At 32.0% G+C, this 27,813-nt stretch overlaps 1 protein-coding gene and 1 pseudogene across 1 annotated transcript; both read left to right on the top strand.

Annotated features, from left to right (window-relative positions):
- Window positions 1-8,325: 8,325 nt before the first annotated feature.
- LOC142643913 (disease resistance protein RPM1-like) lies at window positions 8,326-15,400 on the top strand (annotated as a pseudogene).
- A 3,289-nt stretch (window positions 15,401-18,689) lies between these two features.
- LOC142642345 (prefoldin subunit 1) lies at window positions 18,690-26,893 on the top strand. Its single transcript, XM_075816698.1, has 6 exons — window positions 18,690-18,841; window positions 18,924-18,977; window positions 24,558-24,663; window positions 24,942-24,948; window positions 25,873-25,957; window positions 26,598-26,893. The coding sequence occupies exons 1-6, from the start codon at window positions 18,818-18,820 to the stop codon at window positions 26,709-26,711; spliced, it is 390 nt and encodes a 129-aa protein (XP_075672813.1). The 5' UTR covers window positions 18,690-18,817; the 3' UTR covers window positions 26,712-26,893.
- Window positions 26,894-27,813: the final 920 nt, after the last annotated feature.

The raw sequence follows: 27,813 nt of genomic DNA, 5'->3' as shown, positions 1-27,813 counted from the left end.
ATTGCCTTTGGGCCTCAGTTTGAGTTATTATTACTCAATTTTCCATTTGAGTTTTGTTTTCCTGTTTTTGTTTTTTTGTTTTTGTCTTTTTTTTATATGCTTTGTTTAAGAGATACTGGCATAATTCTTTTATTATTTTTTAATATCTAATTTTGTGACTACACTAATTTGAATTTCTTTATTTTTGGAAAGTTTCGCCACACGGTTTCATTGACTTAGCCTCCATTTGGATAGAGATGAAAAATTAAAATTATTTTACTATTCAGCTCATTTTACTATTATTTATGAGTTCTATTGCACTTTTTGGTACTATTCATGAGTTTCACTATACTATTTAAATTAACTTTTACCTTTATATATAGTACTTTTAGCAGCAGGTTTTCAGTTTTAGCAAAATAAACGATATCCAAACAGATCCTTATTCACATCATTCATGCGTTATTATGTTGTAACGACTCTGATAAAGTACTATTTCAAATGGTTAGTACAAAGGTAATGTGATTTTTTTTTAATCAATTTTTGTAGTTTAACTTTGGAGGTTTTCCGTAAAAAAATGAGAAAACAGTTTGCTTATAAACTAGTTTGTAGGTAATGATTATAAAATTTTACTAAAAGATTAGTATAGTTACATATTTTGAAAATTTAATATTTAGATTGCATGTTCTTTATGTTTTTAACATGCATATCAAATTCGTTTAAATTGGATGTTATTTATTATTTGAACCATATATTTGTTTTTTATGCATAATTTAAAACTACAAAAACTTAAATTTTAAACTACAAAAACTTAAATTTTAAACATTGATTGATGACATATAATGTTTTTGAAATTTTGCGAACATATAATAAAAAAACGCGATTTCATGGTGTGGATAAGTCAAAATTCATATCTAATGAAAAGATATAATTAGAGTTTGTTAGAGAAATGTTAGGGACAATACTTTTCAAAAAGTAAAGTATTATTTATCGGAGTTATGCATCAATCACAAATAGGCTATATCAACCTATTTTTATTCCATAAAAAAAATATCAACCGATTTTTGGAAAAAAAAAATTGAAACCATTTGGTGTCCCTAGACCATTCACCTAAAAGAATTGCATGACTATTTTTGGGGGGGGTGTCCACAAGGAAAAATATTGGGTGTGGCTTACCTCTAGTACTTTTTTAATTGGAATCTCCTTTTATTTTAATGAGAAACTACCGCATCACTCATTAACTAAATACAATGTTAAGATTAAAACTCGCTATCACTTGCCGCTGTATATTTAAAATAATAAGAGATGTCCAGTTAAAAAAACATTGAAGGTAAGTCAAATCCAAAAATATTTCAAAATTTTCTTCTAAATATAAAAAATTCAAACATTTAAATTCATTCATAAAAATAGATTCCAATATTTAAAGAAGTTTGCAAACTAGAAGATAATGAGAGAAATTCCATAACTTTCAAAGCAAATATGAAGGAAATAATTGCTCTTAAATTTTAGGAGAGTGACTCTATAGTACTCGAGGACGCAAAATTGAAGAGAATTTCAATTTCAAATCTCTCAAACAAATCTGCATTTGTTACTTTAATTTTATCTTAAGGGTAGACATAATGTAGCAATTAAGCATGCTAGCATGTAATCTCATGCATATGCATGTTATACATTTACAAATAAGCATAACTAAATGAGTATAAAAAATTTACCAAGTTTATATATAATGTTTGTGTATTTGAAAATATAAAATAGCTACTTATAAAATAAATATAAGTTTATCTTAAACAAATGAAAAAACAAAATATAAAAAATCAGTTAAATTGTTATCTATTAAATTCTCAATTTTATTTTGTCTAACCACTATTTGTATATAACAATATTATATGAGAAAAAAATTTGATAGAAAATGTTATTAATTTTTTTTTTTTTAGTTTTCATTGATTTAAAATTGGTCTAGAATAGATGAGAAGTCTAAGTCTAACATTTGTTATTTATTTATTTATTTAATTTTCTCCAAACCTTTCTTCTTCCTTACCAAGTCAAATCAAACCTTCTTTTTTCCTTTTTATTTTATTTTTAACTTTTCAACTTTTGCACCAATAACTCATTTGGTACAAAATTAAAAAAATTATATAGACATGTGACACAAAATTAGATTGTGGTTGAAAGTTTAATTGAATTTTTTCTCACCTTTAATTATATATGTGTGTGCGTGTGCGCGAGAGAGAGAGAAATTAGTGCTAGTCTTATTTGGAGGTCAATTGAGGATAGTCATGAATTTCCATTATATTATTATTATTATTTAAAATACAAGTAAATCATTCATTCTTTATTATTTGAGAATTTTGCTGATATGTTTACAAATTTCAATTGACAGAGCTTTTTTGATTGCAGTATTATCGAACCCACTCAAAATATGAAAATTGGTGCTCAAACATTTATGTTACCTTGTTAATTGTTATAAAGCCATTACATTTTATCTTTTTCCGTCTACATTTTTTTTAAAATTAAAAAAATATATTATTTGATGATTGTCGATTCACAAGCCTTGAATGCAACTAAGTATCTGACTAGAGATTTTTTTTTCAGCAAATCTAAAAAGAAAAAAAAGAGTCATAAGAACTACTTGACCCTTTCGAAGTTCAATTGTTTATATATATTCTTGTTAGTGTAAGCATATTTATATGATTTGCATGCTAAAAAAATGTTGATTGATTTAGAGTTGACTGTTTTGGTTTTCTTAGAAACGTTATACATAACTTCAATTTTGGCTGATGACCTTTTAAATTGAAGTAGAGTTGATGAATTTCACATTTATATAAAGCTTTCGACTTAATTGGACACAATTCAAATTTGTGTATAACACTGAGTTCTACAACCATTGAGCACTAGTTATTTTCCTACAAAGTTTGTAATTTTTAGTTGGATTTGGTTGGATCTTCCCAGTCGAGACTTCCTCAGTCAAAATACTTTAGGGATACACGATGCTTAATAAAATATTGTTGTAAGGTGACCAAACTAGGATTTTTGTAGCAGTTGGTTCATAAAAAATATGTAAATATATTTCTATAAGATGTATATTAAAATGATCATATCTTATGGACCAGAACCAAGCTAAAGAGATAGAAAGTGAGACTAAGAGTCCGTTTGGATATAACTTATTGCTGAAAATTGAAAACTGAAAACACTGTACAAAAATAATTTTTTAATGTGTAAAAATTACTGTTCATCCCAAAAGGTACTGTTCATTGGCCTAAAATCACTGTTTCATGGCCAATGAACAGTAACATATGCGCGTGAAAAAAAAAAAAAAAAAACGTGGACGCAGCTGGAAAACGCTGCATCCAAACGTATTCTAAATTATTAAGCAGTTGATCGAGTCAAAAAAATAAAAATGAGTAGTTCAAAACAAATAAAAAATAAAGTAGTTGAAGAAAAATATTTATAATACATCCATTATATTTTCATAAATCAAGCAAAGTTATTGATGAATTGACAAAGTTATCAATAAAGAAAAATTATGGCCTAACACGCACACAATCATAATAAATATAATAACAAACATATTGTAATAAGAATGGTCCCATACCCTTCTTTCCCTAGGTGTACGTATTTTTGGTTATGAAGAGGGAGAAAGTTTAGGACCACCTTCATGTTTCTAATCCTTCAAAGAAAACAAAGAAAATATTATTGAGTACAAATGGAGCCCATATCTTAGCTTGTTTAGCAAAATTCTTTGATGATTATGTAGTATGGGTTGGAGGAAACTCCCATTTTCTTAGAAGCTGTAATTGCGCATGACATACCTAACTTTGTTTTTGTTTTTGTTTTATTAATGAAGATAATTCAACAGGTTCCTATGAAAATAAACAAATAAATAAATAAAATTGATTGGACAAGCTACACCTTCTTTATTCACTCTATGATATTTTTTTTTGAGTGAAATGATAGAAATTTCAAAAAAATAATAATAATACAGATGAAGGGCACCAAAAAGAAGGGCTCAAGCCTTTTTGCTAAAGGGGAGACCATGCACAAGCATTAGCTAGATCCGTGTCATACAAGACAAACACCTCAAATCATGACTTACATAAAGCAAATAGGCCAAGTGCTTTGTGCACAAACATTGATTTCTAATAATCTTTCAGACCATCTCCTACTGTGTGGTCATGGGTGGAATCATATACAAGGCATGGCCTCCTCCAAACTTCTCAAATATTAGATTCTTACCCCTTAATTTTATCTAAAATTTTCAAAAGATATGTGGTTCCCCCCCTAATATCTTGGTTGGATGCATTTGGATATTCTCAAAGTAATACGAATTACGGGTATCCTAAATGGACCCTGCAATGACAGCCCACAAATCCAACTTCTCAAACATTTCTCATGTCAAAGCATGAAAATTCTATGCTCATGATGCCCAAATTTATAGTTTACCTTTAACAAGAGCCCATACATTTCTTGCGAAAGGGCAATCCTATAGGATATTTGAAACCATTTCTGGATGTTGGTAGCATATATTACATTATGAATTTATGTTATTGTTATTATTATTATTTTCTGGCATAGGCTAGTATGAGTAGGAAGGAAGTTAAATCGGACCCCCCATACAAATTTCCCTCTCTACCATTACTTGTGAGTATTCTCCACTATACTCTTTTTGAAGGTGTAATGCAACTATGTATAATGATAAAATACATGTTCTACTTATTCTATCTTTGAGTCGGGTATTAAAACTTATTTATTGTTCATTTTATTTTATTTTGAATATAAACTGAACTCAAACTATTAAACTAACTAACTTACATGTTTAGACTTATTAATTTTTTTGTCAAGCAAATTTGAGCTTATTCACAAGCTACTTGGTTACTTATCGTTTTAGCATATATAATAAACATTACAACTAATATTTTTCTTCCATTTAAATTACATTAAAAAAAAATTAATTACATAGAATGATGTTCTTTTATGAACTTAAAAAAATTAGATTCAACAATCTTATATATTGTTAGAAATTATATATAACTATATGACTTTCACTACAAAATAGGCTATCTATTTTATCAATAAATAAAATAATAATCACACATCTAAAAAATTTATAAATAATAGATAATTTATGAACTTATATATTAACCCACAAAATCCAATCTCAAGTCTCTCTGAATATATTTTTATACACATATATAAATATATAAATAAATATGTGACATTATATGTACTTAAATCTAGTCTCATACTTATAAGCTTGTTCACAAATACTTTATTAAATCAAAGCCTAAAAATAAGAGTGAGTTGGGTCATTGCTAAATAAATGAATATAAACAAACTTTTTTTTTTCACTAGCTGTCATACTTTCTAGTTTATTTATAAGAAAACCTTATATTTTGGGGGTTAATTTGTAAGAAAGCTGTGATAGTATTGTTACAATAGTTCAAAATAATTTGGAAAGTTTCTACTTCAGATTATTAGAAAATTATTATTTTAAAATAGGAACACATTTATCTTTATAATCCAAAAAAAAAAACGAAACAAATGTTGGAAGGTAGAGACTTTTTTGTCTGTTTCTTTTGTTTTGTTGTGGAATTTGTTTTGTTCTGTCGAACAAAACAGAACAAAAGACATACATTATTCAGAGATTTTTTTTTGCAATTGGGTCAAATGTATTGGGCCGAAAATAATCCGAATCGACCCGACACAAATCCGGGCCCAATATCAAGTACTCAGTGTAAGAATTTGATAAATCTGCTTTTAAGTTTTGCAATGGCTGACAAAGCGAACAGAGTTGTAAGAATTTGAATATTTTCTTTCATTTTCCTTAGCAACCAAACAGACATTTTTAACGTTATTACATCCAGGCTTTTATGTAGATTCAAGGTCGCATGATTGAGATCACTGGAAAACTGAAGCAGGTCAATCACTCTGTTTCACATTTTGGATTATTTCTGTCTTTATTTATTTGCTTGTTTTTAGTTTTTAGTTTCAATTGCAACTTAAAGTTGGGTTCTTTTTTGTTAAATCATATGGTAATATGAATTTGATAGCAAAATGTGAACTGGGTTTGTCATGATTTAGTTGTATAAGGTGTGAGCTATGTCTTTCATGATTTTGAAACGACTTATGCTTTTATTTATTTGATTATACATGCATACGTACATATATATTTTTTGGGTACTTCGTCTCTTGCTAGTCTTTGTCATAGTTAATTAAGATAAAGGACATTTGTGGGATTGCCTCATAGGCATTTTTTAAGTATCTTTGCTTTGGTCAAGGTTGGAAACACAAGGCAGTGATCATTACTTATGGGAATAGCTTCATTAAAATACTTCTTTATTGTATTCTTCCTTAATCCTTGGAAGAAGTTGAACATTAGTATGCACAGATATATACTAAATTTAATCCTCAACTCGTTAGGAGTCATTTTGTTGCTCCTCAATGAATAAATGAAGGGGTATGAACTCTGATTCCTCTCACAATGTGATGACGAACAAGGTTGTCCAAAAACCTTGAAGGCTAAGATTCGAAGCATAGGTAATGAAGTCCCATGGATATAACACCAAGCCTTTGGCTCTAAGCTAGGTTGAACCGACACGCCATTTTTGGCAACGTGTCGGACATCGGAACCGGTATGATTCGCTGGACTCCGATGTCCGAGTAGTGTTTATTCTTTTTTTTTTTTTTTTTTTTTTTCGCTTCTCGGACACGGCTCTGACGTAGCTCTGACGAGTCCGACAAGCCAACAGTGAAAAAAAAAAGAAAAAAGAAAAAAGAAAACCACAGATTTTGATAGATGAACTTACCAATACCATTGATTTCGTGATATACCCTAAAACACACAAGTTTGAGAAGTCATTAGACCGAAACCCACATCTCAAGTTCTCACTTCTCATCCCACCCACCCTCCCTTTGATCTCTGCCCGCTGCCGCTGCCCTTTGTCCCTCACCGGATTTAGATCAAGCCTATCAGCGAGGTCCATAAACGTCGATGCCATGCCCTGTCCCTTACTCTCTCTCTCTCTCTCTCGACGTGGAAAACAGGTCAGGTTTGACATCTTTAAGCTTCTCTCTGTTTGTTTGTTTGTTTTTTTTTTCCCCAGATATTTGGCCATTTGGGTGAAATGAATGGGTTACTCAATGCGTTTTATTGTAACGCGTTTTATTATTGTTTTTTTTCAATCCCACTGACCACTCTCACTGTCACTGTGTGAGTGAGATATAATATAATCATTATATTATTGCCATTATGTGCCATATATAATGTTGTTAGTTGTTACTGCCATATAATATAATGTTGTTACTGATATAATTTTATTTATTTATTAAAGTTTAATATTGTAGGTGATTTTACTAAAATGACTGAAAGTGAAAAATCAATTGAGTCAGCTGAAAAATCAACTAATTTTATTTATTTATTAAAGTTTCATGATTGTACTATAAACATTTTATGTGTATTATTGTACTACTTTCGTGTTAGTTCACTTATTTGTAGTTCTTACACAATTTAAATTCTAGATATAAACGAATTTTATTTTATGTCTAAAAATATTAAAAAATATGCCTAAATATAAAATTTAATTAATTATTTAATTGCTGTGTCCACGCCTTGTCGTGTCCTTGTTTTTCAAAAATTGTCATATCACTGTGTCCGTGTCCGTGTTCGTGTCTTTGTTCGTGTCGGTGCATCTCTAAGTTCCACCTATCTTGCAAGTAATCGTAGGAACGTGCAAAGACATTCATATTTCCTAAAAACCTACCATGCTCCGCAGTCACCTGCTTTCTATGTTCATTATTTGGAAAGAATCTTCTCAAACACTTGTTCATCTCCTCATAAATTTCAATATTTTATGTGGAGGAACATGATTTGGAGTCTCACCAAGTGATTGGTACGTATAGTGGATAGATAAAAAATAGCAATAATAATAATAATGAGTTTGTTTACTATAAAATGGAGAGAAGAGAAAAAATACAACTACTTTGACTTCAACTTATTAAACAAACTTAATTATTAAAAAATTATTATACTTAAGATTCAAGGTGTGAGCCATGCAATGAAGTGGTGTGTAATTTTTAATTTGTCAATCAATTAGTATATCATATATCACATCATAAAAGGATGATTTAGTAATTTTAAGGTGCGTACCTTTGATCTTCTTTCATTTAGGAGGAACAAATGACTACTAAACATGCTTAAGATCTAGTATGTGTGCATGCTAATCTTCAAATTCTTTCAAAGAGTAAGGAAGGGTACAATAATGGAGCAACTCACACGTGAGATAATTATAGGTGATACTTGGGATGAGCTATTTGGATTAGTTGGGTTGTTTTTGATTGTAGGTCTTTAACTGGATGGTATTGACGGTGAATAGTTTTTTCTTGGGGATGGTAGTGATGATGATGTCGATGGATGATTATGATGGTGAAGGTGATGGAGGGGATGACGTTGTCGTTGGATTATCTTGAAGTCTTCTCTATTCTTTTCTCTTATTTTGATGTTTATCATAGTTTATTTGTATTCTAAACGTCATTTTATGAGTATCAATGCACTTCTTTGCTTCTTATTATTAGCCATGTTTTTAAATATTTTGACAGTTGTTACTTCTAAACCTAAAATAAACATAAAATATGCTTATATAATATACATTAAAATATATATTAATTAATTAACTGTTGTGACCCTGTCGCGTCATATCCTAATTGATTTTGAGAATGTCATGTCATGTTATATTGTTGGATCATTTTGAACTGTCCTCTATTCTTTTCTCTTATTTTGATGTTTATCATAGTTTAATTTATTTGTATATTAAACATCATTTTATGGGTATCAGTGCACTTCTTTTTTTTTTTTTTTTTTGGTTTGGTTGCCCACAGTGTATCCTCAAGGCTTTCAACCAGAGACTAATCACTGTTCGTGCCGGGAGAGCCCTGCGAAGGGGTAAAGCACTGGCCCAGGAAATTCGTTTCAAAGTGCACTTCTTTGCTCCTTATAATTAGGTATGTTTTTAAACATTTTGACAGTTATTACTTCTAAAACCTAAAATAAATATAAAATATTCCTATATAATATATCTTAAAATATATATTAATTAATTAGTTGTTGTGTATCCTAATTTTTTTTTTGAGAATGTCATGTTGTTGGATCATCTTGAAGTCTTCTCTATTCTTTTCTTATTTTGATGTTTATCATAGTTTATTTGTATTCTAAACATCATTTTATGGGTACCATTTGTTAGGTTTTTGGATCCCTATAAACTAGATGGTTTAACCTAATTAATTAATCAAGTAAATACTCAAGTTTATTATTCAGATCTAGGTTAAAATAATAAAGTCATGTCATGTAAAACAGTGGAAAATAAAGAACATGATGATATGATCACCTAGGAAAATCAAATCGGTAAAAAACCTGAAGAGAATTTAACCTAACTATTTTCAAGGTAAAAAGCAAATTCACTAGAAAGAATTGAAGTTTACAATAAGACTTAGACCACTAACATCCTATTGCTACTACACGTAGAACTTACTACCACGACCCCATGATGACTCCGAGTCCACAGACTACTTCTTTCCTTGGCCTTTGCAACACAAATACCCACACTTGTGACTCCACTCAAATGTTTATCAATACAAACTCTCATGTTTATGACTCCAAGACCACCCTTGAAGGTTAGATCATCAACACCTTTGATGACTAGAGAAGGCAGCAACTTCTACAATATCGGATCTTGAGATTCTTCAAGGAATAACATCGGTAGAAGATATGAGAGTTTTTTTTAGTACAAAACCCTAGATACAAAAGAGGCACACTCTTCTCTCTCTGAAATGCCATATAAAAACATGCTTAGGGTTTCTTTTATATACTAGAAGAAGTAGATCTGAAACCCTAATTCTTTTTGGGCTTGAACTGTTATTCAGGATTAATCAAAATTCTGTAGATACAACTCTCCATCGATCGAGCCTATCTCTTGATCAGTCGAACCAGGCACATTCTGAATTCTTCTTTCTACAACTTATATGTTCTTAAATCTTGACTTGAATCACCTTGAGCATTATTTAATAATACTTATAGACTCTAGGATCTATATCTAGACAAGTTTGTGCTCACGATTTGCTAGTTGTTCTAAACTTTTAGAACCTAACACAACGCACTTCTTTGCTCCTTATAATTAGACATGTTTTTAAACATTTTGACAGATGTTACTTCTAAAACCTAAAATAAATATAATTATGGCTATATAATATACTTAAAAATAAATATTAATTAATTAGTGTCCCTGTTGTGCTGTATCTTTTTTTTTTTTTTTTTTTAAGAATGTCATGTTATGTCATGTCTGAGTCTATGCTTCTTAGATCTTGTATAGTGAAAGAAGATAGTAGTTAGCCAAGTGTAAATAAGCATAGGGATGATGGATGATCTTTTTTCCTTTTGCCTATTGCAAGGAAACTTTAGTTTGTCTTTCGTTGTTTGCAATTATGTGAATTATGCCTAGCTTGGTTTTAAATTTGTTGGCTTGTTGCAAAGGTCTTTGCATAGACACCAATGTATAGTGATTTTGAATGTAATCTCATCATCTCTTATTAGGAGATTTAGTGGGAGACAAATGCTATATATGAAGGTTTGAACCGACAACATCACTCTTCATCCGCACTTGTGAGAGAAAGAAGTGTCATTAAGGCTTATTGACTTTATATTATGGAGATTGCTTTTTGAATAAAAGCAACTAGTTGTTTCTCTTTAATTTCTGATTTCCACTTTTTGGTTCTTTTAGCTTTGACGCTTAGCTTCTGCTTTGTTTTTTGCGGGTTCCCGTTTATATTTTCCTTGTTCTAGGGCTATGCCTTTATGCATTTCTATTAATATTTTTTATACGATTCATAAATGTACTTTGTGCTGAAGTAAGTAATCACATGGCTTTCAGGTGCAAAATCAGATGCGAAACAAAGAGGGAGAAAAGAAGCGTGCAACAATTGTCTATTGATACAAATACCTACAAATCTATAGGTATATAAAGAAAGCCATATTCTCTTGTTCAAATATGATAAACATTCCAGTTGTGTATGAGTACCTTGTAGATAAAATTGCCCGAAGCACCAAAAAAGATAAAGGTGCCTTCTTTAGTTTTTAGAAAATGAATCTCAATTTGTATAAAGTTTTGAAAAGAGGCTATGTGATTTTCATATCAACCACTCTTAAGTTTTATTTTCACTCCTGTACGTAAATGAATTTTTAAATTTTTTTTATTTGATTTATGATCTTCTAGATTAAAAGTTTTAAGTGCTTGTTTGGTTCAACTTTAAAGGTCCAAAACATGCCTTCATCATTCTAATTTATGTAAACATGTGTTTGGTAACAAATTTTAAGAGCATGTTGTCTTCCTGAAATTGTGTTTTTCTATGTTTTCGTGCGGCAGCCTTTGAGCTGTGATTGCAAATCGCAACAAATGCATTAGTTCAAAACATAAATGTTTCCGTTGTAAAGTACATCTATTTCCTTAATTTGCCCTTAGTTTTCTCTTAAAAACCCCACTTTACCTCTCGATTATACTGGCAAAACACGCAAGTGGTCAGCCGTCAGCCCATATCTCACAATCTCACACGCTTCTCTCTGTAGGAGGCTCGAGCTCCTCTATGCTATTGCTGCTCCTTTGGTTCATTTCTCTTCATTAATAATATCAGTACCAATAATGTATTATAATAATAATAATAATACCAATAATATATTTACTATTATTATTAAGAAGTTGATGCTAAGAATGAAATAAACTCCCTTATTACATTTTGTCATTTTTGGTAATTAATTTACAACTCCAACTACATTTTTTATAAGTGCTAGCTAAACACTTAGTTTTTTCAAAAAATACTTTTTCGACTGTTTATATTGAAAACAGAGTTTTAAAAAAAATTTAATTTTATACCACACTTTTTAAAACAATTACAATTTTGAAAGACTGAACCAAACTCAGTTTAAAACCTATACTGAATCGCCGGTCAGACCACCACTTACTGGCCTTGATTTTGGTCTGGTTATGCCCCTTGGATAATTTGGGTGAAGACTTCGTCAAACATGGTCCAACTGTTGACCTGGCTTTGTACTCAAACTTTTTGGACCCAGTTGGGTTGATTTTTAATTTTAAAAAACGAAGCTTCGCGAAAGTGTCAGGGATAGAAACATCTAATAAAAGGCCCACTTGTGTTCCTCAAAAAAGAAGGCCCACTTCCAATCTGGCAGATACAGCATCAGTCAATTTTTTAGGGATTGGGGGCCTAATTTATTTTTGAATATTATAATTATTACAAGTGGCAATATTTTAGCCATTATTAGTTATTTAAGTTTTATTTAATATATAATCATGCCAATATTAGAGAGTGACAGTTAGCACCATATAATTAGAAAGTGAGTTATGGCAGCTATTTGAGAGCTTTGTAGTGTGATATTTTTGGATTGGACTTTTATGTTGTCAAGAAATATTTCTAAAGTTTACATTTAACAGAAAATAAATTTGAACAACTCGGTAAAAATATATCTTTAATTTTATTTAAAATACCTACAAAATAGGACATTCTTACTAATTCATGTCTTCAAAACAAACTTATCCAAAATTAAAAAATAAAGGGGTGAAATTAAGACTACACTAGACCAAAAAAAAAAAAAAACCCTCATCGTATTCGCAAAGCGCGTGTAATGAAGCTAGTTTAATATATAGTCATGCCAATATTAGAGAGAGACAAGTAGCGCCGTATTATTAGAAAGTGAGCTAGGGCAGCTACTTTGAGAACTGTGACACAAAAACATGTTTTTCTTTATTAAGAAAATCATGGTTCAAAATCCATCTTCACATTGTAATATTGAATTATTGTAAAAAAAAGAAAAAAAGAAAAGAAAGAAATGAGAGTATCATGTCCCTATTTTGGGGATAAGTTATTTAGTGAAACCTATGATAACTTTAAAGGAGAGAGTATTATTTTCGTCTGTAGTTGAAAAAGAAGTGCTATTTAATAAAACTTTAATGAAATTCGTGAAATTTACCAAAGAAGCCACGTGAAAATGACATGCGAGTTTACCCAAAGAAAAGAAAGAAAGAAAGAAAAATGCCATGCAAGGAAAAACTACAAAAAGCAATGGCAGCATCACATATATAAACTTTTTATACTTGCAAAAAAAAAAAAAAAAAAAAATTAGTTTTAAACAGTGATGGACCCAGCTGGGGATCCAAGAGAGCCTGCCCCCATGGCCCATTCTTGTTTTTTTACTTATTTTATAGATCATTTTTGTAGTTAGGCCTCCCTTCGAAAACCTTAGGTAACTATCTAACCCAAAAACTTAACAAAAATATTCACAATAGTGATTGTATTTTAGCAAAAAAAAACTATTTTACCCCAAAAGAACTAAAAAACCATGTGTTATTGAAGAAGTTAAAACTAATTTTTTTGCAATTACATTAAACTGGTATAAATATCAGTTGACTGTAGTAAGTTGTTAAAAATAACATACAATATTTTATTAAGATTATCTCTTTACCTTCAATTAAAAAACTCAAATTCTCTCTCTACCTTTATTATTTTAATGAGTTGTTTATATTATTTTAAATGAAGTGGTAAAAAATAGAATATTTAATGTTGGGTGTATTGTAAAGTGAGGTGGTAAAATAGATAAAGTAGTTTTTTCAGGTGCTAAAAGCTAAATTTTTTAGCACCACTACTACAAATGCTCTAACTTCCAAAAAAAAAAAAAAAAAATCCTAGCCAACCTAGTTTTTTTTTAAAATTATTATTTTGTTTTTTGTTTTTGATGGTCAATGATTGCATTTTAATGTATTAAGAGACAACGATTTTGTGTATTTACAATTTGTTTATACTATATGGATGCCTATTTAGAGTTTTTTTTCTTCTACTCCGGCCCCCTCTAGCTTGAAATTTTGGGTCTGTTCTTGGTTTTAAACTAATAGGTTTTGTACTCTACAAAAAAATTATTGAATACCCTAACTTAAGAACCTCAATAATTTGAAGTATTGTTTCTCATATTGCTCCCTTTTCCCATAAGATCATAAAATTCGAAGAAAAAGGCCCATTAAGCTATGGATGGCAGAAGGATTTGTAGAAGAAGTAAACGGGTTTACTATAGAAGAAGTTGCAGAGAGTTATTTAGTAGAACTCATTTTTCGTAGTTGCTTCAAGTTGTACAAAGGAATGAATTTGGAAGGCCAAGGAGATGTAAAATGCATGATCTTCTGCGGGAGCTTGCTTTATCAATATTAGACATAGAAAATTTTGGCAATGTACATGAAAGAGGAGAAGAAATGAATGAATGCAAGGCAAGCCACGTTTCAATTCACAAAACCAATAGAGAATTCAAATCATTTATAGATATGTCAAAGCTTCATTATTTTCTAGTTTTTAACAAGTCATTGAAAACATTGCCTTCTAGAATTAAAATGTTAAGGATCTTAGATTTGGAACATGCCCCTATTGATGAATTACTTGATGAAGTATTCAAATTATTCAACTTAAGATATTTGAATTTAAGGGGAACTTTAGTTAAGGAGCTTCCAAAAGCTATAGGGAAGCTCCTTAACCTTCAAACCTTGGACATCAGGAACACAAAGATAGAGGCCCTTCCTTGTAAAATAGGAAAGTTGCAAAACTTGCGACATTTAATTGTACACCACTACACTGGAAATTGGAATGGTTTCAAATTTGTTATTGGGGTGAGAACACCATCAAATATTTGTAGATTAAAAAAGTTGCAAGTTTTCTCATTTTTGGAATCAAATGGTGACTTGATAAGACGGATTTGGAGCATGACCTAGCTTACCATGATCGGTTTTTCAAATGTGAATGAAGTAGATGAGACAGACTTATATGTTGCAATCCAAAAGATAAGGCTTCTTTGCTACTTGTGTATCGGGGTAACAACTGAGGATGAAACCCTACGAATAGATTCACTTTCGTCTCCTCCTCCCAACCTTCATAAGTTTATTTTGGTTGGAAAGCTAGTAAAGGTGCCACATTAGTTTTGTTCACTTCAAAGCCTTAACTTTTTTGTGTCTGCATTGGTCGAGATTGGAAGAAGATCTACTCCCTCACATTGCTACATTACCCCATCTGGGAGATCTTGGACTTACTAATGTCTATGTTGGAAAAACAAATGTGTTTTAGTACAAGCTTTCCTATGCTTACAAAATTGGCGACTTGTAATTTCCCTCAGTTGAATGAGATAATTATAGAGAAGGGGGTGATGCCAAATGTGAAATACCTTGAGATTGACAGTTGCATGAAATTAAAGACAATGCCCAAGGGTATTGAATACCTTAATCTCCAAGAACTGTTTCTGAGATCTATCTCAATGGAACTTAAAAATAGCATCCAGAGATAATGTAGAGTGGATTTTCCAAAGGTGTGTCACATACCAAAGATCTATGTCAGGTAGTAATTCAGGATTTTTCATGAAGGTTTGCCCTGGTTCTTTTAGAAAGGTGAGCTTCTTAACCCTATATGTTTTTCTTCTTCTTTTTATCTTGAATTTAATGGTTTTTGCATTCATGACATGCTCGATTTATATTATTAATCCACTCTCTTACAGCTTAAGTTTTTGGAACTGATGGTTTCCAACATGTTAAATAAGTAATCTTTTCTAATTGTTCATTATATTCTTATGAATTGAACCTTCACGAAATTCATCATCATCATCATCATCTCTCTCTCTCTCTCTTTCTCTCTCAACAAAATCATGCTGAAGAGATTATGAATTTGCCCTATTTGCTTCAAAAGGATCCATTTACTGTTGAGAGCTCCAATTCACAGTATCATTTAGATATTTGTTTACTGTGTCAATCAAATAATACTCAAGACTTAGTTTCTAAATTGCTTATAATAAATGTAAAAGTTTGAACTCTTATGCCTTAGTGGCAAGCAGGTACAGGGCAGGACTTGAAGTTAGGGGGGCAATTTTTTTGTTGGTTATGTGCGGCAGTTCTAGCCTCCGCCTTTGTTGCTTAACAGCTAATGGTTATTTATTTATTTGTGTTTTTGATGTGTGCATCTAGGTATGGACAAAATTATTTTGTTAAAAAATTTTAAAGGGCCAAGATGTTTGTTTTGAGTAAAATTGGTTGATTGGGCTTAATTGTTTTTAGCTTTACTATTGGTAATTTTTGTTGTTGGATAATTTTTTTGAACTTGTTTATTTTGTTTTATATTTTATATTTGACTTTAAAAGGAGGTAAATGCTAAAGTTACAAACTTTTTTACAAATTGTTAATGGGATGTGTGATTATTAGCAAGTAAAAATATGATATAATTGATGAGTTCATATGCAAATCAATAAGAATTTACTACCTCAATAGTTTGCAAAAATGTTGTAGAAAAGTTTGTGGCTATAGTAGTACTATTAAAAGAATCAATGATATTGTTAAGGGGCAGTGTAATTTTATAGAACAAAATTGCTAAAATTGGTACTTATGTATATATTAATATTATTTAAAAAAAAAAAATTAGGGAGGCCATTCCCCCCTTGTCCAAGTCTCCCTTCGTCCCTGGTTGCAAGTTGTTGGAAGATTACAAGTTGTTGGAAGATTACAAGTTGTTGGAAGATTGATAATGATTCAACCACAAATTTGCTCGTCTTCTATGTGTTTTTGTAATTTAAGCTGTAAACAATTATCATTCCTATTAATTATTTGCTATTGTTTCAGACAATTGTTTTCTTGCTAATTCTTCTGCTTACTTTTCTTTACTTTTTAAAATAAACTTGTGAGAATTATTTTAACCTTGGATTTTACAATCACCACAAGAATATTTTTAGCCTAGCACTACAACATGCTAATTCTTTGACATGTTATGTTATATCTAGATAAATTTTCTTCATGGAAATATCTTGCTAATACACAGCCATCAACACAATGAAGCCTTCTATAAGAACATACATAGCACAACATACTACCTATAAAAAAAAAAAGCAAAAGTTTAGCAAACAGAAAATGCAAAGAAGGATTAAACCTATATTCTTCTTTTCCATTTATCCCTTCTTTTAATTTTTTCATAATCTTTCATGTCTTGTATTACATACTGATATCAAACACATCCACAATCACTATCCACAAATTTAACATCCACAATCAGAGTTTTGAAAGTTTCGAAAACCCCCAATTCATACATCTACCATTAGAGTTTTGAAATTTCTGTAGTATGTCCAATCGTTTTTGTAAGTCATCTTATATAAACACATAATTTTTTTTTTTGTTGAAAATTGAACATACTACAGCTATTGACATGTGATTCCTTTATAAGAAAATAAAGAGCTAGGAAAAGAGCAATTGATCACAAGCTAGAGAGAATATCAGGATTGGAGAAAACTTTCTATTGCATTAATTAACCAAACTGAATGTACATTAGGTTTTATATGCCAGAACTAGCACAAGAATGAAATAACTAACTCCTAACTAACTCCACACAATACGGATCCAACACCAATAGCCAATCATTACATTACACGTGTTTATAGGTAGCTTCTAATTGAACTAACAAGCCTAATAGGTCGTATCTGTTGCAGCAGTCGTTTAACAAGCTTATGCATAAGCCTTCCAATGCTCTGTTCTAATACTCTGCCTCTTTGCCTGAGCTTATGTCTTCAAACATTCTTCAACTCAATTAGCTTGGACTGCTTGCATCTGATCTCTCCTTCTGTTTCTTATCTGTACAGTCAACTGAACTTTGACATCCTTCACAACCCAAATAACCTGTCAATTATGTCAACGTCATTATGAGTAGTAACCGGAATGACAGAATTCCACTACCACTTTAAGTCTCCTTTGACAAATTGCATCATATATATTAATCATGTCTCTAACTTGTTATTAGTTTTCTCCAATATTTCAATAATTTTCCTTGTATAAAATTGTAATATTTTGTGATCTATTTTATAAATAAATAGATAGACAATAAGAATGGTAGACAATAAGAATGGTGTAATGATTTAATTATACTATATGTGTTTACAAATTTAAAAATGGTATGATATAGTAACTGATATAGATGCATGTTCTCAAGAATGAAAATATCATTTTGAATAAATAAAAATGCAAATATCTTTCAATTATTTTTTTACAAGATTAATTGTGTGTTATTATTATTTTTTCTTTTCTTGGATTTTTTTTTTCAAATTTTCAATTGTTTGCAAAAGCAACTAAATTTGAGCAAAAATATCATTTTTTGAATCAATTCTCCTATAAATCTTATAAAAATGACATTAAAATTTCACTATATTAAAACAATTAGTGCATTAATTAAAATAATTAGTATAACAAATTAAAAGTATTTATCCTATTAGTAATCTTCTAAATTTTTAGTGAGAGTTTGTAACTATTAGTTATAAACTATGTACTTTGTAGGCAAACTGTCTTTTTTGATTTTTTGTTTTGTTTTGTTTTTTTTTTATAGAGTTTTAACCTATGACGTCCATTCCTGATAACAACTCTTTATCATCAGACCAAGACACCAATTAGTTTTTAGTGTAGGTGAGAATTGAACTCCAAATCTCTTATACAACCATCAAATACTTTATCAGTTAAGTTAACTGGAACCCGCTATTTTCTCATTGTTTGTCAATCATAACAAAACAAAAAGACATCCATTAGACCATTATATTCAGATTCAGAGGGAAATTTACCAATTGGGTCAAATAATACGGCCCAAAATAATCTGGGCCGACCGGACACAATCCCTTATCCAATATCTCGTGCCCTAAGACCCATTTCCAAAATCAATGAAGTAACAAATACTCAGTCGGAATTAATTAGCAAATCACAATCGGAATTGATTTGATAAAAATCTTCTTTTGAGTTCTGCAATGGCCGACGAAGCGAACAGAGCTGTAAGTTTTTGAATATTTTCTTTAATTTTTTCTTAGCAACCAAACAGACCCTTTTTTTTTTTTTTAACGTCATTACATACAGGCTTTTATGGAGATTCAAGGTCGCATGATTGAGACCACTGGAAAACTGAAGCAGGTCAGTCACTCTGTTTCACATTTTGGATTATTTATTTGTTTGTTTTTAATTTTTAGTTTCAATTGCAACTTAAAGTTGGGTTCTTTTTGTGTTAAATCATATGGTAGCATGAATTTGGTAACAAAATGTGAACTGGGTCTTTCATGATTTAGTTAATACAAGGTGTGAACTGGGTTTTTCATTATTTAGTTGTATAAGGTGTGAGCTATGTCTTTTTTTTATGGTTTTTGTTTTTGTTTTTTTTTTGCTTAATCTTTCATTTTTTTAGTTAAGGGTAGCTGCTTAATGTCGAGTTATATATGGATCCTATGTTTTGTTTTGTGTTACTTGGGAATGCAAACCTTATGCAAACTTTTAATTATCAAAAAAATTATTACACTTGCTTAGGATTCAACGCCTTGCAATGAGTGGTGTGTAAATTTTAATCCACCAATCAATGTGTACATCATATGTCACATAGTAAAAGGGTGATTTAGTAAGTTTACAGGTGCGTATCTTTGATCTTCTTTCACTGAGGAGGAACATGTGACTTCTAAACATGCTTAAGATCTAGTATATGTGCATGAGGAACAATTGGGCCTTTCACATGAGGAACAATCTCTCCGAATACAGGTTAAAGATGATATTGAAGTTTTAGCTACTTTGGAAGAGACTTTCTGGAGACAAAAGTCTTGTGCTCTGAATGTGAAGGAGGGAGATAACAACACACTCTTCTTTCATAGATTAGCGAATTCTTGTAGAAGAGTTAATTACTTTAGCATCCGGTCGTAATGAGGCTTTTGACATCTGGTCGTACTATTACAAATTAAGAAATTCTCCTTCAACTATCTTTCCTTGGAAAGCTATTTGGAGAGTTAAGGCCCCTAGGCGAGTTTCTTTTTTTGTTTGGTGTGTAGCTTGGAATAAGATCCTAACGGGAGACAATCTGAGATTGAGGAGATTGGTTTTTGTGGATTGGTGCATTATGTGCCGTCATGGTGGAGAGACGGTAGATCACCTTCTTCTTCATTGTGAGGTGGCCTATCGGTTATGGAGCTTTGTTTTTATAACTTTTGGCTTGGCTTGGGTTATGCCTAGATTGGTTCCAGACTTGCTTTTTGGATGGTGGAATTGGTTGGGGAAGCATTCGTCTCAGATCTGGAATTTAGTCCCGTTGTGCATCTTTTGGTGTATTTGGAAGGAGCGGAACCGGAGGACTTTTGAGGATTTGGATAGCTCTAGGGATCAGTTGCTTGCTTCTTTTTGTGGAACTCTTTTTGATTGGTCTAGGGCGTGGGGACTCACGTCTAGTGATTCCCTCCCTTCTTTTCTTTGTTCCCTTCTCTTTTTGTAATTTCTCTGTTGTTTGGTTTTCTCTCTTGTTTCTCTTTGTTTTCTTTTTCTTGTATTTCTGGGCTGCTATGTGTTTCTCAGGCATAGAGTAACCTTCGTATATATATCATTCTTACTTATAAAAAAAAAGAGTTAATTACTTTAGAAGCATAGAGGTAGATGGTGTTGTATATGAGGATGAACCTGTTGTATGTTCTCAAGTGGTCCAATTCTATCAGGATCTTTATACAGAGACAGATACGTGGCGTCCAACTGTGGATGGATTGGATTTTGCTTGTATTGGGGAGGATGAAAGGTTGTCACTTGAGAGGGAGTTCTCGAAAGAAGAAGTCACCCAGGTTTTGACGGAGATCGGAGGGGAGAAAGCCCCTGGTCCGGATGGATTTGCCATGGCTTTTTTTCACAAATGTTGGAGGGTTGTGGAGGTTGATGTTATGGCTGTATTTAAGTTCTTTCATAGGTACTTTGTGTTTGAATGGTCTCTAAATGCTTCTTTTCCCTCTTCAATTCCCAAGAAAAATAACGCTATAAATATTAAGGATTTTCGACTTATCAGCTTGGTGGGCGGTGTGTACATGTTGCTATCTAAGGTGTTGGAGAATAGGTTGAGGGTGGTGTTAGATAGTCTGGTATTAGAGTCTCAAAATTCCTTTGTTGGTGGGAGGCAAATTTTGGACTCAGTGCTTATTGCAAATGAGTGCCTAGATAGTAGATTGAAGTGTCATTCACTAGGTGTAGTGTGTAAGTTGGAGATAGAAAAATCCTATGATCATGTAAATTGGGATGCCTTATTCTACTTGTTGAATATGATGGGTTTTGGGTTGAAGTGGTGGGGGTGGATTAAGGCTTGCATAAATACTATTTGTTTCTCTGTTCTTGTGAATGGATCCCTAGCAGGTTTTTTTGGAAGTTCTCATGGTTTGAGAAGTTGATCCGCTGTCCCCTCTTCTTTTTCTTTTGATTATGGAAGTGTTAAGTCAGATTCTGAAGAAAACTGAGGTGAGTGGTTTGCTTCGTGGTTTTCATGTGGGATCAGTTAACTCTATTGGGGTACGTATATCACATTTGTTGTTTGCAAATGATATCATTTTGTTTTGTGATGCTTCTAGAGAAGCTTGCCTATGAAGTATTTGGAATGCCGTTGGGTACTCTGTATAAGATAACATCCATTTAGAATCCTATTTTGGAGAAGATGGAGAAGAAACATTCAGGTTGGAAGCGTCTGTATTTGTCTAAGGGTGGTAGACTCACGCTTTTGAAGAGCACCCTTTCTAGTCTACCTACATATTATCTTTCCTTATTTACCATCCTTGTAGCGGTGGCTGATAGGTTGGAACGTATTCAGAGAAACTTTTTATGGGGATCTTCAGAGGAGTGTTTCAAATATTCTTTGGTGGAAGGTGTATTCACCTTTAGGGATGGGTGGTTTGGGGATTAGGAAGTTAGTGCATTTCAATCAAGCCCTCTTAGGAAAGTGGTTATGGAGTTTTGGACAAGAAGGAACCTGTCTTTGGCAGAGGGTTGTTGCCACTAAATATGGAGAGGATCAAGGGGGGTGGAATACTAAAGTATGTAGAAAGGTCCATGGGTGTGGTCTTTGGCGTGGTATTAATGAAGGTTGGGAGAGATTCTCCAAACATTTGGCCCTAGTGGTGGGTGATGGCTCTCATATTCTTTTTTGGCATGATAGGTGGGTTGGGCATATCTCACTTAAAATGTGCTACTCTCAATTATATGTGTGTTCAAATGACAAGGAAGCTTGCATTTCTGATGTATTGTGTCATTAGGAGGGTGGAAATGATAGATTTTGGAATTTGAGATTTTATAGGGACTTTCACGAGAGGGAATTAGAAGCTACCTTCTCTTTCCTCGATTTCATTCAAGCTCAGATTCCTTGGGGTGTTGGGTGTGACAGTTCCCTTTGGTGTCTTAATGGGAAATGCAAGTTTGATATTTTGTCCTATTACAATAAGATCTGGGGTGGTTCTATCCCTAGTTTCCCTTGGAAGGGTATTTGGAAGGTTAAGGTTACTAAAATGGTGGTTTTTTTCATGTGGACAGCAGCTCATGGTCGGATTCTTACCTTTGAAAATTTGATGCTCCGGGGTCTCTCTTTGGCGAATCAGTGTTGTATGTGCTGCTGTAATGAGGAAACTGTAGATCATCTTCTCCTACAGTGTCCTATAGCTCACTTGGTGTGGAGAGTTTCGTGTCTTGTAGGGCAATTTACTTTGGACATTTGGAATATGGTTTCTGGTTGTTTGATGTGGGTTATTTGAATGGAAAGAAATCGGCGCTCTTTTGAGGCTAAAGAGAAATCGATTGTTCAGTTACAAGCTCTATGCCAAATTACTTTGTTTGATTGGTCTAGGTGCTACGGTTCTTCGACTTGTTCTTCCATCATTGAGTTTCTTTCTTCCCTTAGTATTATCCCCTAAGTTGCTTTTTCTATCTTTGTTGTTTTTTCTTGTGTTCACCATAATGAACACCTTGTATTTGCTTTATTTGTTCTTTCTTCATGATTAATACTATTCTTATTACTTATAAAAAAGAAAGAAAGTATATGTGCATGCTAATCTTCAACTTCTATCAAAGAGTAAGGAAGGGTACAATAAAGAGAAACTCATATGTGGGATAATGATAGGGGATACTTGGGATGAGCTATTTGGAGGAGTTGGGTTGCTTGAGATTGTAGGTCTTTAACTTGATGGTAGTGATGGTGAAAAGTCTTTTTGGGGATGGTAGTGATGATGATGTTGATGGTTATGATGGTGAAGGTGATGAAGGGGATGATGTTGTCATTGGATCATCTTGAAGTCTTCTCTATTCTTTTCTCTTATTTTGATGTTTATGATAGTTTATATGTATTCTAGACATCATTTATGGGTATCAACGCACTTCTTTGCTGCCTATTATTAGATATGTTTTTAAACATTTTGGCCATTGTTACTTCAAAAACTTTGAATAAAATAAAATATGCCTATATAATATACTAGGAAGCACAGGCGCTTCATTTGGGGCACCGTTCCTGTGTTGGATACGCGTTGGACACTTGATACAATCACACTTCTCAAACACTTCTACACGCATGTTCCAGCTGTGTCCTTTTTTAAAAATTAAAAAAAAAAAAAAATGCAGGACATAGCCAGGACACGAGGACAAGAGGAATCAAACATCCTTTCACAAAACAAAGAAAACATTCATGCTCTGAATAATAATATTGCATTTGAAAATTAGTAAATATCTTTATCCTCGATTTGTATTCTAATTTATGAAAATCCTTTAATAGTAATAAATTTGCTTTATTATCCATTGGTACTCTTAATTTGATAAAAAATAATGATTAATAATATATAGAAATAAAATATTTATTTATCTTAATTTGATATATGTTTAATAGAATATGGAAAATAAATGCTTAACCATATATAACAATATATTTTAGAATTAATTAATATATGTATCCCCACTGTATTTGTGTCCTACTTTTTCAAAAATTGTTGTGTTACCATACCGTACTGTGCTCGTATCCATGTAGGTGCTTCCTATGTAATATACCTAAATATATTAATTAATTTCTGTGTCCCTTCATGTTGTGTCCTAGTTATTTTTTGAGAATGTCATGTCATGTCATGTGTGCGGCTGTGCTTATCTTAGATAGTGAATAAATCTATTCTCAAAAAAAAGAAAAAAAGATAGTGAAAGAAGATAGTAGTTGTTAGCTTCCGTTGTGTAAATAAGCATAAGGATGATGGATCTTCTTTTTTCCTTTTGCCTATTGCACGGAAAATTTAGTTTGTCTTTTATTGTTGTTCGCAATTATGCCTAGCTTGGTTTTGGATTTGTTGTTTTGTTTATAAGGTCTTGCATGGACAACAATTATAGTGATTTTGAATGCAATCTCATCATCATCTTATGAGGAGGATTTAGTGGGAGACAAATGGTATGAATGTTTGAACTGACAACCTCACTCTTCACCCGCCCTTGTGAGAGAAGGAAGTGCCATTTTAGCTAAGGCTTATTAACTTTATATCATGGAGGTTGCTTTTTGGATGAAAGCAACTAGCTGTTTCTCTTTAATTTCGGACTTTGACTTTTTGGTTCTTTTAGATATGAAGCTTAGCTTCTCTTTTTATTTTTTAAGGGTTCCCTTGTATTAGGGTTATACCTTTATGAGTTTCTCTTAATAAATTTATGACGATTCATGAATGTACTTTGAGCTGAAGTTTGTGATCGCTTGTGTTTCAGGTGCAAAATCAGATGCGAAACAAAGAGGGAGAAAAGAAGCGTGCTTTCCTTACCTTGGAGGAGCTGCGACAATTTTCTAATGATACAAATACCTACAAATCTATAGGTATATAAAGAAAACCATATTCTCTTGTTGAAATATGTTAATAACGCCAGTTGTGTATGAGTATCTTGTAGGTAAAAGTGCCTGAATCACCAAAAAAGATAAATGTGCCTTCTTTAGTTTTTAGAAAATTACTCTATTTTTATAAAGTTTTGAAAAGAGGCTCTGTGATTTTCATATCAATCATGAACAGCAGTTATATCTCACATTTTAATTTCGTGATTGTGCTACTCTTGCTTATTTATCCTCAATATGACATCTATTTCTTTTTTGTTTTGCAGGGAGAACGTGAGTTTTAATTTACCTATCTGAGCTTGCCGTTAAATGAATATAAATTATTATTATTATTATTATTTTTTGGATTCATGGGGTTTCAGATTATAGATATGACACTTTCTAAAGTTAAAAAACCTAGACTGCATGGCCAGTCAGAGCAGTTAACCACTGACTGGCCTTGATTATGGTCTGGTCTGCCCCTTAGATAACTTGGTCAAAGAAACGGATTTGAGAGTTTGTTAAACATGGTCCAACCGTTGACCTGGCTTTGGGTTCTCTAACCTTTCGGGTCCAGTTGGGTTTATCTTTTCATTTGAGAAAATGAAGCTTCATGAAAGTTTCAGGGGGTAGAAACCTCTGATAAAATGCCACTTGTAATCTAGCAGATAAAGTACATAGTCACTTTTTGGGGTTGACGACCTAATTATTCGGTGGTTTTGGCACCAGATTATCTCAAAGCGGGTACTATTGGGTTGGGTGTATTCAATAATAGGCACCTGTTGGATTCTAGCCTTCCTTCTCCTTTCAACAGAGACATTTGACTAATAAATTTGGTGTGCTAATAAAAAAACCACTGATTACTTTCTGTTAGTTTTGGTACTGTCAATATAATTATTCTGATGTTAATTACATGTGAAAACCATTTGCCATTAATTCAAAAATTATTTATGAAGCATACATATGTTTATGTGTACATTATAGGATTAAATTCCATGTGGATATGAATAACTCTACATGTCATCATATATATATATTTTTACTTTTCTAATTTTTGAAATATTCTGTCTTTTTGTTAATCATTAGTAATTAAAAATTAATGACTTCAGAGTTTGACCATGGTTGGCTGGAAGGTCAAACCTCTGGCACTTGACTCTTGTCTGGTTTGTTGATTGGTCTGGTTTTTAGAACATTGTGATCTCCCTTTCTTGCGTGCAGGTTTGTTTTAGAGCCCAAGTCAGTTTTAATGAATGAACAGGAACAAAAGCTAAAGGATAGTGAAACAGCAATTGCCTCATTACAGGTGCATTTTCTTTTTTCCTTGCTGCTAAAATCCCTCTTCTTTCTATGTTAATTTATACACCACCCCTTTCCAAACCTTTTACAAAGTTGTTACTGGTGAAATTACATAGTAATTAGCAATCTTTTTTGTTTTAATAAAAATAATTGGGAGTCACGAATCATGATCACGTGTATTTAAGCAAATCTTGTATGATGTTATCCATTACCAAGTAAAAGTCAGGTGAAAAAGGTAAACTGGATAATGAAAATGTTATTGAATTTCTTTCTAGGAGTGTCTCCAATTTTAAAACTTTCTCAATTTACGGATGAGAATGCAAGATTTGCTCAGTTTAAGCGGGAGTAAACAATTAGAAGATATAATTTTCTAGTTAGAAAACATAGCAGCCATATGTCACATTTTATTTTTGATTTTACCATTGTGTAGATTGATAAATGCCATGGGCAATCTGCCATATAATAAAGGTTTTGAATTAGCCAAACTCAGCCAATCCTTTGCTGACTTGTTAGGCCTTAGCTGTGCCTGGCCAACCTTGGCTTAACTTTCTGAAGCTAATCATCATTCTTTTGAAAAAAATATGTTCAAGTTTCTCTGTTTTAACTTTGTTAGTATTTTTTTTTTTTTTTGGTTGTGTTCTGTACAGGCGTCAAAGGAATATTTAGAGAACCAGATGGCAGAGGTGGAGAACAACTTGAGGGAGCTGTTGCAGCAAGATCCCGGTCTTGCTCGTCAGATAATGTCCATGACTGTAATGTGAAACTTTCATGTCTGAGAAACTCTCCTGTGTTCTATTTTCCATTTGAAAAACCTGGAAATATGTACTAGTAATAGTTTATAAAATCTGCTTGCTTGGATTTTTTACTGTCATTGTAATATACATTAAGAAAATATGGTTTTCATACTCGGTGATATGTTCCAAATTACAAAGCTATTCTTGCATGACCCTGTTCTTTATTTTCGACCTTATGATCCTCCCATAAACCTATATTGAATCCCTAAATAGTATCCCATATGCCATTGAGCATTTATATCAGTCTGTATATAATAGAAAAAGGTATAGAATTTACATAGTTTTGTATAAAAATGACGTGCATCAGTTTGTGTATATGTAAATTTATAAGTTTGCTATAGTAACCGTATAAATTTAAATTGACACTATTTATTTTGCATTTAATTGGTTATTCTTTCTTTATGTATCTTGAGGATAAGGGAAGAAAGTGGAGGGTGGTTATTGTGTATGAAGAAAGAGAAACAATTAATAAAAATCAAGAAAAAGTGATATTTTAATAAAATGAAGTGTGAAATAAATAATTTGATGTGGGGTGTTTTGAAAAATATGTAAAATAGAAAAGTAAGTTTTTATATTAAAATAGGGAGAAATTTTTGCCCAAGCTGACACTTTTTATTTTATTAAATTCCAAAAACCTACCTTGCAATTTATGAGGTTAGTGGATATGGTAGGGATATAATATTGTGTACCAGTATAGCAGGGTGGGATTGTGGGAAGGAAAGGGTGTTTGGTTTGAGTCTATCTCAAAATTCATAACTCAAACTCATGATTTTATTTCAAATCTCTATCTCATATATAACCCAAAACTCAAAACTTCTTATTTGGGAAAAATACCCGCATGTGTTTCTTATTCTATAACTCAACTTTATCACATATTGGTGGAGCCCACAGCCTGCACAGATAGGGCCTCACACAAAGAAGAAAAGAAAAAGTTTCTACACAGTTGTGATGCTGGAGGTGAATTCAAAGAAGAAAAAAAACTTCAACATACTGAGCAAGGATTTGACAAGAGCTTGATTTGGGCTCCACACACTTGCAATTAATTACAAACATACCATTAAACTCATTT

The sequence above is a fragment of the Castanea sativa genome, chromosome 7 (genome assembly GCF_040712315.1).
Source record: "Castanea sativa cultivar Marrone di Chiusa Pesio chromosome 7, ASM4071231v1".
In the NCBI taxonomy this organism is placed as follows: domain Eukaryota; kingdom Viridiplantae; phylum Streptophyta; class Magnoliopsida; order Fagales; family Fagaceae; genus Castanea; species Castanea sativa.
The sequence above is the reverse complement of the archived record's forward strand: the minus strand, read 5'-3'. Positions and strand labels throughout refer to the sequence as shown.